At 39.8% G+C, this 14,875-nt stretch overlaps 1 protein-coding gene across 1 annotated transcript in view; it reads right to left on the reverse strand.

Moving 5' to 3' along the window:
- The window catches only part of ABCB11 (ATP binding cassette subfamily B member 11), an 83,384-nt gene that overhangs the window by 46,824 nt on the left and 21,685 nt on the right, over window positions 1-14,875 (reverse strand). Inside the window, exons 9-13 of the mRNA XM_034654698.1 lie at window positions 11,675-11,799; window positions 9,566-9,740; window positions 3,760-3,873; window positions 3,145-3,255; window positions 714-839 (exon numbers count right to left, since the gene is read on the reverse strand). Of these exons, the coding sequence (XP_034510589.1) occupies window positions 714-839; window positions 3,145-3,255; window positions 3,760-3,873; window positions 9,566-9,740; window positions 11,675-11,799 (651 nt within the window). The remainder of the gene's footprint in view (window positions 1-713; window positions 840-3,144; window positions 3,256-3,759; window positions 3,874-9,565; window positions 9,741-11,674; window positions 11,800-14,875) is intronic.

Below are 14,875 nucleotides of genomic sequence, written 5' to 3' on the forward strand. Positions count from 1 at the left end.
AAGGAGATGTTGACAAGAATGACTTTGAGAGTGTGGAAAGAGCAGAGCCTTTGGCATCTAACAGACCTGGGTTCAAATCGGGTCAAGTCTCAATCTCTCTGACTCTGTTTCCTTATTTATAAAATGAGTATATACACATTGGGGCTCATTTTGAAAATAAGTAATCATTTCCATAAAGTACTTGACAAATGTGATAGACAAATGTGATAAACAAATTGCAATTACAGATATTTATTTTCTTAGTTTAGGTCTATGTTTGCAGGCAAATAAACACAAGGAGAAAAGAGACGAAGTAGTTGTGAAGTCATGATTTTTCTTTAAAACCTAAATTTTCAAAGCAGTCATCAATCAATCTGTTCATTCCAGCCATGCAAACTTTCCTACTAATTAGCATTTGGAAAACTTGAAGAGACAATAATGATTTTGTTACAATACAAAGAAGGAAACGGAAATGTGAGTTCACTGAAGAGGTAACAATAGCATTTTGAATGAGTGTGTACATTTAGTTACATCACTGAGCGAACGGGCTGGTCATTCATTGAACACAACCACTGTGTAGGGAATCAGTCCAGTCAATTCAGTCAAAAACCCAGTAAGTCAACTCTGCATGTCAGGACAGTCTCAGTGTATGCTAGGCATTTGTGTTTGACCAGCGTATCTCCATTTGCACTCTCCCATCCCCATGTATTGAGAGGTTTCTGGAAGACACACACCATGCCTTCACTGGGGTCATAGAAACGCTGGATAAGCTGCAGGGCTGTGCTCTTCCCAGATCCACTGGCTCCTACCACAGCGGTCATTTCCCCTGATTTAATGACCATGCTGAGTTTATTTAAAATCTGTAGAGAAAAGAAAAGAACAATGTTCAGATTGTCAGCAATTAGATTGTAAGTTAGGATGCTTTGTGAGGATACTCTGTATGGGTTTACTTATGCCCACCTATCAATATCCATCAATAATCAGAAAATTAGTCAACAGCGCCTACGATGATGTTTTAGCATTCAGCACATTACTCATTAACAAACCGATAGCGGCACCCAAGAAAGAAAATGATGTGTGGTAACACTGTTGAAGTAAATAAACCATGCCAACTTATAAACGTATGTTCCAGAATCCACATTTAAAACACTTCTGACAGGGACACCAGGGTGGCTCAGTCAGTTAAGCATCTGCCTTGGGCTCAGGTCATGAGCCCAGGGTCCTGGGATCAAGTCCCACACCAGGCTTCCTGCTCAGCAGGGAGTCTGCTTCTCCCCCTGCCTGCCACTCCCCTGCCTGTGCGTGCTCTCTCTCTCTTTCTCTGACAAATAAAGAAATAAAATCTTTTAAAAAATAAATAAAACACGTTGGATATACTAGGATGCCTCAAGGAGACTATCCCAATTAGTTAAGGAAAGAAAGCCATTAAGTTTGAAATATAATACTAATTTACTGATCATGGATTAATAATAATTTACAAATTTTAAGCTGTCATACATTTATATTGTGTGTGAACATATCATCTGAAAAACTTTCCCTAACAAATGTTTGTGGTGTGTTTGTTAAGTTTAAAGCCCTGTTAAAGGTAGAGGCTAAATGCTGCTAAGTCTAGAAAGGGAAGAATAGGAATCTCTGTTGGATATTTTCACCAATTCAGTGGTGATTTTTATATTTATCATGTCAAGGTGGTGAGGGTCCTTTAGGTGACAAATCTCACATATCTTTCATTTCACACTGGAGAGTCAGGCTTGCAAACAGACTTTCACTTACTGGACTGTAATCTCCCCGAGGGCGGGCAGGCATTGTATGTGCTTTTTCTCATTACAGCCCAGTAGAGTGCGGCACCCAGCAGGGCTAAGGACATACAGGTGTAAGGATGAAGATTTTATGAAAACAAACTATTGGTGTTGGGAATAGAGGATAAAACAGAAATGAAATAAATGTGTTTTAATTCAACTGGTATTTATGAAACAGCTATTACAAGCTTGTTCTGAACAGATATTCTAAAGCAAGTTTTTAGCCATCCATTAAAAAATCTTTACTGAGTACGACCTTGTGGTTTATCTTTCACAAGGTACTTTGACACACGTTGTGACATTTAATGTTTCCATACATATGTGATATGTAACTAATAGAAAATATGCTCCAGCAATTTAATCAGAATATATAGGTACCTATGTTTTATATATATATATATATGTTTAATGTATGTGTGTTTGTGTGCGTGTGTATGTATGTGTTTACCTACATTTTAGGTATGTAGTGTCAGAAATAAGTGGCATGGGGGGCGCCTGGGGGGCGCAGTCATTAAGCGTCTGCCTTCGGCTCAGGGCGTGATCCCAGAGTTCTGGGATCGAGCCCCACATCAGGCTCCTCCACTAGGAGCCTGCTTCTTCCTCTCCCACACCCCTGCTTGTGTTGCCTCTCTCACTGGCTGTCTCTCTCTGTCAAATAAATAAAATCTTTAAAAAAAAAAAAAGAAATAAGTTGCGTGGGATTTAGTTCACATCATAGAAATATTATTAACAAAGGGTGGCTAGAGGTATTCTGTTAAAAATTAGGAAAAAGTCTCATTTCAAAGCCAACCTATTCAAGGGAGTAGATCCTAATTTTCCTATAGAGTAAATTGTCTTTAAAAATACCTGCTCTGTAGGTGCAGGAAAACTAAATTTTCTTCCTCACGTGCCCTGGGCGATCACCCAGCACAAGACACGGATCTTGAGACCCTTGTGACCTTACAGATAGGAAGTGAAAAACTACAAAGGCAACAGTTTTCTATGCCAGACGTACTCTCCCCACTCGGTGTTCCTCCGTTTGCACCAGTACTTCTGGATTGTTCTGATGGCCTTGCAGTTTTTTTAGCTTATGCTTACAATGACAGGCCCTGCCACTCATTTCAACAGAGGATCATACTTAGCCTGACCTGAATGGGCTGCCAGACTGTGTCCCCACCAGAGGGATTTGCACGCTGTCGTTACTGCAAAGGAATGTGATGTGTTGCCTTAGAAATGACATGACGCCTAAAGGCACTTCTAGAGAAACATGCTTCTGTTCCTTCTTCCTGGAAACTGTCATGCTTCAGAAAAACAAGTAACTCGTGGCCCTGGATATGAATCATCAAAGAAGAAAAATGCTGTCATTCCTGGGGAAAAGATGAACGCTTACCCTCACATCTGGTCTGGAAGGATAGTGGAAGGTCACATTATGGAATTCGATTTCACCTTTAATTCGATCCAACTTGTAACCATCCTCTGACATGCAGTCAATGATGGGTTTCTGGAGTAGAATATAAAAGGAATATAGCAACAACGAATATATATGCATTTATTGTCCATCTTGGTTTGAATTTACTCATAAAACAGAACAATAGCCAGGTAAAACACTGCACCAAAGTTGCTTCCATATTAAATATTTACTAATAGTAATAATACTAACATTTACTGAGATATTAATATGAGGTGTTATATTAGTAGGTATGAATACTATTAGTATATACTGATATATACTATATATAAGACCAGATCCATAAATGTGCTTCCTTCTTTATTGCATGTTTTCCAGTATGATAGGAGAGCAAGGGCCTTATTTTTGTTCTATTTCACTCTTGCAGTCCCAACTTAGTATGGGGTCTGGCTCATGACAGTCCCTATTAAGTATTGCTAAATTAAGGGTATTGCGATAGTCCCTCATTTTTCTTAACATTGAGGGTAAATTCCTTAGAACTTCATTTTTCTCCCCACCCCCAACCTGCTCCTGGCCTTTAATTTGGCTTTCACATACCCGGTCTATTGTCTGAAAAATGCTGGTGGCCGCTGCACGCCCAGTTGCAAAGGCTTCCAGACAAGAAGATGCATTGCCAAGATTTAAAGCTCCTAATAGAATACTGAGGAAAATCTGAAATGAAAAGAGATAAACATAGTTTTCATGTGCTTTTGTCAATTGGTAAATAGTGCCATCATTTGGGCTACCCATGTGAGCTCAGATATTTCTCAGAAATATTCTTCCATGGGAGTTTGGAAGCTAAATAGCTCTTTAGAGACACCTGGAACAGTTTTTCTTCTGCAAAGAATTTCCAATTTTTCCATTGTTATGGGTTTAAAGACTACATTATATTTAACTGAACATCCATGTGTAAAACACTCCACTACAGGGGTGCAGAACCCTATTCTACAAAGAAGAACATATTTTGAAACGAGTAAGAGGTCGAAGCAAGGCAGCATATAGACCCAAAGTGAGTTAGAATAGTGATATGATAATTCAGTTTGTAATATAAACAGGCTTATATGGTTTCTGGTTAAAGCAATAAAGACAGCATGATCAGCTTGATTGTCCTAGAGATAAGTACATGCAATGTAGGTTTGCTGCTCCTAGTAGACTCTTACTAGGATAACTACTGCTACGACTACCACTACTTTTACTAATGTCTATCTGTAAGTGCGTTAAGCTGTATTACTTCATTTAATCCATACAATAGAAGAGAAAACCAAGGAGAATGAAGGTTCCCTAACTTATCCTACATTACAACATGTATTAAGTGGTAGAGCAGTATTTGAACCCAGGCTCCCGACTGGCGTTCTGTCTCGCAAACAGGCCCATCTGCTGCTGGTGGCATGCAGTGGGTATGGCCAGGTTCCTGGGCTATGCTGAGGCAGCTGTCCTTTAACTCACCAACCCAGTCATTGCCTTAAGTTAGGGGAAGGCAACTTGATCACGAGCAGATGTCCCTACCAATAGCACTCCGTGTTTATCAGTGCTGTTTATAAAGGAAGAAGCAATGAGGCAATTGGTCCCGTGCCTCTAGGAGGAGCATAAGACTCGTTTTGACCAAATGGGTGCCGGTCACACGATCCTCACGGAGGATGTTTCATTGGCCACCATCCGTCAGGGACAGGAGTTACTTGCTGAGCTGAAGACTGACTGCTGCCTGAATGGAGTCTTCCTCAGGCAGTCAAATGAACCTAGTCTGGGATGGCTTCCCCACTTTCTTTTAGTCTTCTGTCTGGACCATGAGACTCCTCAGAGCCTCCCAGCTACCTGCCTTCCTCTCTTAACCTCCATTCCACATATCATGATGATGTGCACCAGTCCCCTGGTGCCTTCTCCCTGAATTCCCTACTCCATGTGTGGGACCAACATTCTGTTTTCATCTTTCTTGTTCCTTTTCCTTAATTACAGCAGGTAGTTCCTCCCATGGACACATTACTTATTTTTCAAGCCCCAATTTCTTTATCTGTCACACAAGGGTACTAATAGCATAGACCTCATGGGACTTTTATGAGCATTAAGAGAAATAATTAGTTTAAAGGTGATTAATCCAGTGTTAGCCACATAAATAATAGTGATGTTGAAAAAAGCAAGATTCCACACTTAGGAAGTGATACAGTGAATAGACAGAACAGTACTTCTCTAAATTGGGTTCAGACCAACTTTATCAGAGGTCTTCCCAACTGAGCAAAGGAAGCCTTCCACATGTCCTAGATCAGAGGTCAGCAAACATTTTCTATAATATGCCAGATAGTATATATTTTAGGCTTTTTAGGCCATATGGGCTCCAAAGCAATTACGCAACTCTGCAATGTACTATAAAAGCAGCCATAGACAATAGTGAACAAATAGTTGTGGTTGTGTTCTAATAAAACTTTATTTACAAAAACAGGCATCAGGCTGGATTCGGCTGGTAGGCCATAGTTTGCTGACCCTTGCTCTAGATTGTAGATTGAATCACCAGGGGCCTATGCTGAGGTTTGTAGTCAAACCTTGCTCAGCCTGGCTTTGCAAATGTCTCCCTCAGGGTACTTAGGGAAAGAGTGAGTGGGACAGGACAGAGACATGTACCTAATATCATCACAATGGCTAGCACCCGTCCCAACAAACCAGCATTTCCCACCCCAAACATTGTACTCTAGCCCCATGGAGTGTGGGAAGAGGAAAGGCAAGGGAGACCACTGGGGAACAATCTATCTATGGGTGTGCTGTGCTGGGGAAAGGGGATTGGTGGTTCCTTGGAAGGCAGATCCAGAGGCAGGAAAATGGTGATTAATGAGTCAGACCCTGGAGGCACAGGCATGTTTATATCCCACTCCATGCCCCTCAACACATATTTTTCAACCTCATGGCTCCGTTTCATGTTTAAGTGGTAGTACAATGACATCAGTACAGAATGAAGTTTTGATATGACATATGGTATTTATATGAAATATGTCACTTAGTGCTTGATACCTTATACACACTGAATAATGTTACTCTTTATTCCTGCTGTTCATTATTGAGTCTTGAAACCTGGGAAGCACAAAAGAGTAGCCTTCTGCACTCTTCAATTCCCTTTCATCGTCTCTCCTAATAGATCACAGAGTTTGTTTTTTGTCTATGTACAAGAGATACCAATCACAGTCATTTATGTGAACCACTTACCACGTATGCTCAATTACCATGTAGCCAATAATGATTTTGTTCATCAAAAATATATTCACTTAACCTAATTGTTAATTAGTGGATTAATAACACTCAACTCAGCTCATGTATACTCAGACTTCGTAGTTTGTTACTCAGAAGAATGAACAAAAATGTGTCTGCACACATGAGTGAGAGAGAGAGAGAGAGATGGAGGGATGCAGGAAGGGAGGGGGAGAGAGAGAGAGAGACAGAGAGAGAGAGAGCTATCAGTGATTATACTGTTAATGGAGGTCTCTCATTTTTTCAAAGGGATATTTCTTAAGGTGTAAGCAGAGGCTTGCAGGAAGGCATTTAGGAGTCAGAGGTAAGGTTAATAATCGATGATTAAAATGTTAGAAACACATAGTATGTCACATCTGCACATAGTAAGTACTGTCTCAGCCAAATTATTTACTGAAGGTATAGACAAGAGTAGACACTTGAAGCTGAGGACTGTCAACTTAGTTAAACAAGGAGGACATCAAGCTGAGGTTGATTTAATGCCTTAGTAGCCTGCATGAGCAAACCAAAACTTAAGCGCAAATGTCTCAAGGTTAAGACATCAAAAACCTAAGAGCAACCAACGACAAATGATCAATTACACTTCCCCAGGCAAGGCAGCTGCTTAAGCCAGAGCCAATTAAGTAATTTTTTTGCTTTGCTTCTGCCTTTTCTCTATAAAATTCTCTCCCCCACTCCCGTGGGTAGAGTGGCTTCTCATCACTTCTGGCTTGGTGCTGCCTGATTGGAATTATATTTGCTTAAATAATCTCTTAAAAATTTTGGTATGCCTCAATTTACTTTTCAACAGAACCATAAAATTGGATTCCTGCTAGAGAGAGTAACCAAGGGATTTTTAAATTCAGTGTTTTCAACTGGAATTGTGTATTATTTAATTTTCAACTTAGCAATTCATTTTTCCCTCTGAACTGTTATTTGGGCATACCTCTGTCCTCTCTTTGAAGGCCTGGAATGCAAGGAAGGATGTCTTTTCTCAACACATGTTTTTCTGCAGAATGACCAGATATAAGCATCTGGGACTGAAGTCAATTGGTAAATGTCAAAAGTTCTTAAGAGCCATTAGACCAACAAAGATGAGGGACTTCATAGTTAGGTTTCCGACCTGCGGTACTTTCACTGATTTTTCATATGTGCAAAGCTATATTAGAGCTGTTAAGAAAGTGCTCAAATTACAATAACAGCAACATTTGCCATCTATACTATCCCTTTAAGGTTCAAAAGACACTTTAACATGTCTTATCATATTTAATTTTTTAGAACAAAGTTCAAATGATGCCAGTTGTTTATCTTGCAAAGAAGAACTGAATTTTATTTTATTTTATTTTATTTTAAAGATTTTATTTATTTGTCAGAGAGAGAGAGGGAGAGAGTGAGTGCATAAGCAGAGGGAACAGCAGGCGGAGGCAGAAAAAAGCTCCTCACTGAGCAAGGAGCCTGATGCGGGACTTGATCCCAGGACCCTGAGCTGAAGGCAGAGGCTTAACCAACTGAGCCACCCAGGCATCCCAGGTGAACTGAATTTTAAAAAGTTGTTCTTTGTGTATCATCAAGCTGTTAATGAAATGAAGTTATTAGCTTAGATCGACTATGGTTTGACCTCTGATAATCATTTCTATTTGTAAATAAAATTCCATTCAACTTTCCCTAGAAATGTGTTTATATTAAAGCAGCAGACCTCACATTATAAGCTATCAGCTAGCAAATTTCTAGTATATAAGATTTTGGCATTTTTCATTGTTTAATTGGTACCTGTCTCACCTAGAATCTTGAGCCAAAATATTTTATTTAAGAATCTTATATGAAACTGCTTCTCATCTCCATGCTTTTAAAATTAATATACTTAATTATGGGGCACCTGGGTGGCTCTGTCAGTTAAGCATCCAACTCCTGATTTCAGCTCAGGTCATGATCTCAGGGCTGTGAGATCGAGCCCTGCATCAGGCTCTGCTCTCAGCATGGGGTCTGCTTGAGATTCTCAATCTCTCCCTCTCCCTTTACCCCTCCCACCACTTACACGTGGTGCTCTCTCTCTCTCTCAAATAAATAAATAAATAAAATCTTAAAAAAGATGAATGTACTTAATTAATTACTAGGCCAAATGAAACACGTATTTCATGTTTTATCTCCCTGGCCTCCTGTGTGAGAACAGGAAGGGGTGGGAACCAACGTAAACAAACCCACATGTTCAGTTTCATTCAAGGGCTCTGAAGGGAAAGTTCAGCAAGCCATACAAGAGAATAAAAGATTGAATGAGCCTGGGAGGTCTTACTGGGGAGGTGCCATTCAGCTGAGCATCAGAACAATGACAAGAGTCCAGATGTAAGCTGAGTAGGAAAGACATGGGTTCATGAGCAGGGGGAAGAGCTTTCTCTGACCCTAGGCACACCGGGTATCCTGCTCTTCACTGCTAACATTCCTTGTCTTCTACAGCACGTGTTTTCATCTGTCATGAGGCATTGATGGGGTTGTTTAATTATTGCCTCTCTTCCCCACTGATCTATAAATCACATCAGGAAAAGATCACGTTTCTTTTGTGTTCTCTCTTGAATCCCCTGTGCTTTGTACGGGTCTGGCACATAGTAGGTGCTCAACAATACTTGAAAGAACAATGGAAAAAATACAGAAAATGAAAGTGGCCGTGGCATCTGTGATTGCATGGCTACAGCACAAGTGAACAATAAAATATGGTCAGTCGTACTAGCTGTTCAGTTGACGATATTATTGGCTTGGTATTTCAGTAACTCATTATGTTTTACAAATATGTCCATTAGCACGTATCTTGCACTATTTTTAAGCTTAACTACACGAGCTGTTAATTTTTAGCTGAGAGATCACTGACTTCCCATTTTCATGGCATATTATCTTTTGGACTCAGTCAGAAAATCATTGTTTTACAGCCATAAAATCTTCAGTTAAGTGAAGATCATTAAATTGCTGGTCTCATCAATTCAAATGCTCAGTGTTCCTTTACTATAAAATGTGTAGGTATTGCTTGTTTCTGCAGATGGACTCCATCATATCACTGACGCTCTCCTCCCTCGAACACTAAAGGAATGAACAAAATGCCTTGACTGTAGGCTTTTCCCAGATTCCAGCAGGAAATGATATATCTAGGTCATTAAGACCAAAGTACCTGGACAAGGGTTCCCGCTGTGTATTCTCCATCTTCTAGGACAAGTTTGGAGCCATACCAGAAGGCCAAGGCATAACAGAAGAAGATGAGACACCACATGAATCCAGTAAAGAATCCCATCACGATCCCTTTTCTAATTCCCCAACGCTGGGCAAACACAAGGTTTCTCTCGTACCTGTGAGGAGAAAGCGTTTGTGTCTATGTCAGCAGCAGCAGCTCAAGCTAGAATGTTTAAATCAGCCACAATGCAGTGCTTTTACTCAATGGTCATGAAATCACCCCAGACACACAGCAGCTTTCGGGAAAGAAAATGACAAGCTTCCGTGTAGTTATTTAGCTGGTTTCAATCTGGCAACGAAATGTGTTGAAGGAACGATGCCTAACCAAACCTCATGGTTGATCACTTCTCGGATAAGAACAGTGTGAGAAAAGTGAGAACTTTACCCCAAAAGAAAAGAATTTTCAACACAAATGTTTCGACACGAGGGATCTAGTACTACTTGTGCTTGCATCGTTTTTACCAAGTCACATGGCATGCTTTCTATCCGAAAAGGATGCAACTATTTTCCCCCAGGTTTGAAACCGGTGTTTGCACCAACTCATCCCCACACACTCACCCCTCTGCCCCATGACTGGAGAATGCTATGTTGTAACATAACCTGTCAGGTTCACAGCCATGAGACATGGATAACTATGTAGAAATTCAATCCAAGCACTAGGCTGCAGTGATTCCATGACCTAGCCATTAATAACTGGCATTGTCTTGCGGTGCCTGGGTGGCTCAGTCATTAAGCGTCTGCGTTCGGCTCAGGGCGTGATCCTGGTGTTCTGGGATCGAGCCCCACATCAGGCTTCTCTGCTGGGAGCCTGCTTCTTCCTCTCCCACTCCTCCCACCTGTGTTCCCTCTCTCGCTGTCAAATAAATAAATAAAATCTTAAAAAAAAAATAACTGGCATTGTCTTAAAGCTCAGACATTCTGTAACTGCCTTCCTTCGTCTCAAAAAATAAATTCATGAAAAACTTTTAATATTTGGCAGGACAAAGTGAAGGGCTATCTTTTGTTTGTTACCATTTTCAAAACATTTACAAAGCTACTATGGACTTTGGAAAACAGACTCAGGGCTTCAGAGGGGAGGGGGGCGGGGAGGGGATAGCCTGGTGATGGGTATTAAGGAGGGCACATATCACATGGTGCACTGGGTGTTATATGCAAATAATGAATCATGGAACACTGCATCAAAAACTAAGGACATACTGTATGGTGACTAACATAACATAATAAAAATTATTTAAAAAGCTGCTATTAGTAACAATAATGAATATCTCTTATGGTGGGAATAGTACGCAACTGAAATTTTTTGGTAAGAAACTAGGTAACTTCACTCTATAAACCAAAAGAAGCAAAACAAAAACAAAAACAAAAAAAAAAGGAAAAGAGACTACTTAGAGATTGTAAATTCTATTCTCTTTTTTATTTGGTAACAATTGAGAATGACATAAGAGTTGAATTAAATTGGTGGCTATTTTATAAAATCATATGTGGCACATGGTAAGCACTTCATAAATACTAGATAAGAGGAAGAATAAACAAGATCAAATTCTTGACAACTGTGTTGTTTGGATCATTTAGGTTTTTTATTCTCATTAAGAATTAATCTCCTAGAGATGGTCTGTAATATACCCAATGCTAAATTTTGTTTGATTAAGTGGAAATTTTATCAGACTTTATAAAGAGCATATGTAGCTGCATAAAAGATACTGAATAAAAAATGTGTTGAACTGCATTTGAGATCATGCAGCAAACAGTGTCACGGACCCATGAGGTATAATGTGCGTACATACACGCCCCCGGGGTTGAAATAAATCCCTACCCCAAGATAGCATTGTAAAAATCTCCAACTACAACATTTTCAAAACACACAGCTAAAGGCTTGGGGTCCTTGGAGTGCTTGGCCCAGCTAATTACTCTCAGCTACCTCTTGAACAAAAGCTCTCTCAGGGTGAACAGACCAAGGCAAATCTGCCACTTTGTACAAAATAGGAAAGATTCCGGGTAATACGCCAAATGACGAAATTCAGGAAAGTGGCAGACATTTCAATAAACTGACCTTTCCACCTCTTTTTTCTCACCACCAAAAGCAGCCACTGTTCGCATAGACGAAATGACTTCATCAGCCACCGACCCTGCTTTGGCATAGGCCTTCAATTCATAGTCAGTAAACTTGGACACACTCTAAAATCCAAAAGAAGAAAACGAAACATGAAGACCAGGGAATTATGTAAGTCAGCCCGTCATTCCATGGTTCACTTAGCAGAGTAAGTACGTGGTGTGGTTTCATACAAGACTAGATTCTCACCATAAAGGTGTTCACCGAGGAAAGAATCTGGTCCAAGCTTGACCCGTGTTAAGCCCCATCCATGAATGTTTGGTTGTTAGCATATCGAAATGACTTCATTAGAAGTCAACCTCAAAAACCGTCTCACAGAGTAAGTTCCAGATAGGGCATTCTGTGAAACCACAGTGTTTCACTCATTATATTAATGCAGTTTTCAAATGAAACCATGTCACATTTCATTGCTATCGACCACAGGCCATTTGCACAACTTATGGAAAAACACCAGAGACAGACACTGGAGGTTAGTCGGAGTATATAGTTGGGAGAGAGATCCTGACAACACAGAGGCTCGTGATGCTGTAGAGGTAATGGCACAGGAGAAAGCTCCAGATAAATATTGCACCATTTGACTCAACTGGAGGGGCTCAACTAACTAGCTTTGCTCTTTACAAAAGGAACTAAAAAGACATTGCATTTAATATTTAACAAGTTACTTTTTCTAAAATTGGACTCGGATTGAGTTGTAATTAGAATTAATCACCAAAGAAATCCCTGGCACAGATGAAGATAGCAGAATGAACAAAAGCAAATATGGTAGAAGATCAACTAATTCAGAAATCTAAAATACGTAAGTACCCAGACTAAAGGAGTTTATCTTCCAAGTTTTTCCAAACTTTTAGCAGAACTCTTCTCAAACAAAATCTTAAATGGAATTCTAAGATACAAAACAAGTAAATGTAGTATTTTGTTACAACATATTTATGTCACAAGTCCACACTTCACAAGAGTTGTGAATTGAAAAGGCAACAATAGGGGCGCCTGGGTGGCTCAGTTGTTGGGCATCTGCCTTCGGCTCAGAGCCTGATCCCAGGTCCCTGGGATCAAGCACTGGATCGGACTCCCTGCTCCACTGGGAGCCTGCTTCTTCCTCTCCCACTCCCCCTGCTTGTGTTCCCTCTCTCGCTGGCTGTCTCTCTCTGTGTCAAATAAATAAATAAAATCTTTAAAAAAAAAAGAAAGAAAGAAAGAAAGAAAGAAAGAAAGAAAGAAAGAAAGAAAGAAAGAAAAGGCAACAATAGGGAAAGCAGGACTGTTTTCATCAACATGAAAATCTGAATTTAGGTGTTACGAATGACATTGCAGTTTTTACCACAATCCTCTTCTAATTTATTTCTAAACTATGTATTGAGGAAATTAAGTAGTTGTGAATATTAATAGCTTTTTTGTAATTTAATGCACATTAAATAATCTTGGAACACTTCTGTTAAATTGATAAAGGAGTTTAAAGATGTAAATTGGAAAACATTTACCGATTGCTCATATTTCTCATGGCATATATAAAAGTCAGACCCAGGCATATAAAGCCCACAATAACATGTAACATGTCATATATTGCCCCTCCTACTTCTTTTTTTTTTTTTTCTTTTGGTCCTGCTTCTGAATTGGGCCTAGTGAAGTTGCTTGTATCATTTTACACAAACATGCACAGACTTGAATTCAAGAAGAGACCAGTGCAAAGCTACAACATTCCAAATCGGTGACGCATTTACAAAAACTTGAAATACGGGCACTGAGATAGGAAGAGAAACTATGCTCTAAGCCTGTTAAAATCAAGTTACCCAGCCTACATGTCCACCATGTTGAAATGTGACATAAGACCCATCTGAGTACGAATATTAATTAATCACAGGTTTGAGGAAAGAGAGTAAGTGTATTTAGGGGAAAAAAGCTGAATCAAATGTTTGCAGAATCCCCAAAGATGCCCCATGGATGGTTAGGCTTCCCTGTAGTGAAGCTAGAAAGTGTTTGGGAGGAAAGACTGTCATAAAGCTTGCACATTATGGTGGATTGGAAAAAATAAAAGCAAATATCTCTTTAGCAATTAATTCTGTGCTGATGCCATGCTAAGTGCATAATATGGATAATGCCTTCAGTCATCACAATGACCTTTGGGAGGTATTATCCTTATCTTCAAGACAGAAAGCTAAAGTTTTGACATGCTAAATATGCCTTTCTTAAGCCAGATGCTAGAATCAGGGGGTGACCAGTTGAGAGGAGTGAGCTCTTTGCCACTGTCACTCTGTACCTCCACCTGGGAAATGTTAGAGTAATACAGCCAGTGGATTGTCGAGAATATTTTGCTAGAAAATATTATGGAGATCGGTTTCCTGTTGCTCAATGATGTGAGCGTATGCAGCTTTTCATCTGAATTCTATTCTCATTTACAACAAATTATGAGTGTGCCTGATCCCACGAGCTGCTCTCCGAGGTGGCTGCTCTCAAAGTGTGATGTAAGAATTTATTAATCCTTGGGAGTGTTTTCTGACTGGGATGACCCAAAATTCCTACTCCTATGCTTTTTCTTGGCCTGCATGCCTAGGAAATGGAAATACCGCTCAGAATGGGTCGGGTGACCTCTTCCTGAAACTGATCAGACGGCACGGAGAACACAGCCGTGAATGCAGAAATCTCTTTTATGTGTTTGTTCCTGATCTGGGTACATTTGTTGGGCCTTTTTGAAGAAAACATCTGAGTTTGGGAGACCATGGGAAGCAATAGGCATATGAGAAAGTGCATGGGGATTTGGAATCAGGCTCCCTTGTATTTGAATCCAGTTTTGTCACTCGCTACCTGTGCAGTCCCAGACAAGTCTCTTTACCTCTCTGAACCTCCATTTCTTATGTTTAAAATGGCATTAATACTCTATAAGTTTGTTGTAAAGATTAGAGCTAATATATATGAAGTTTGTAATGGTGCCTGGCAAAATAGTGTATGCTCAACAAATGTAGTTGTTATTGTTACTAATACAATAATATTTATGCTATTAAAATACCATCAATCCCTGGATTGATGGATTCTTATTTGATACCGAGGAATAATCAAACAAAATAAATCAGAACAGTGATAAATAATGTTGACTAAACGTACACTAGAAAAAGGAGTCAAATTTCACATTTCTGGCTGTTTCTCAGT

The sequence above is a fragment of the Ailuropoda melanoleuca genome, chromosome 2 (genome assembly GCF_002007445.2).
Source record: "Ailuropoda melanoleuca isolate Jingjing chromosome 2, ASM200744v2, whole genome shotgun sequence".
NCBI lineage: Eukaryota > Metazoa > Chordata > Mammalia > Carnivora > Ursidae > Ailuropoda > Ailuropoda melanoleuca.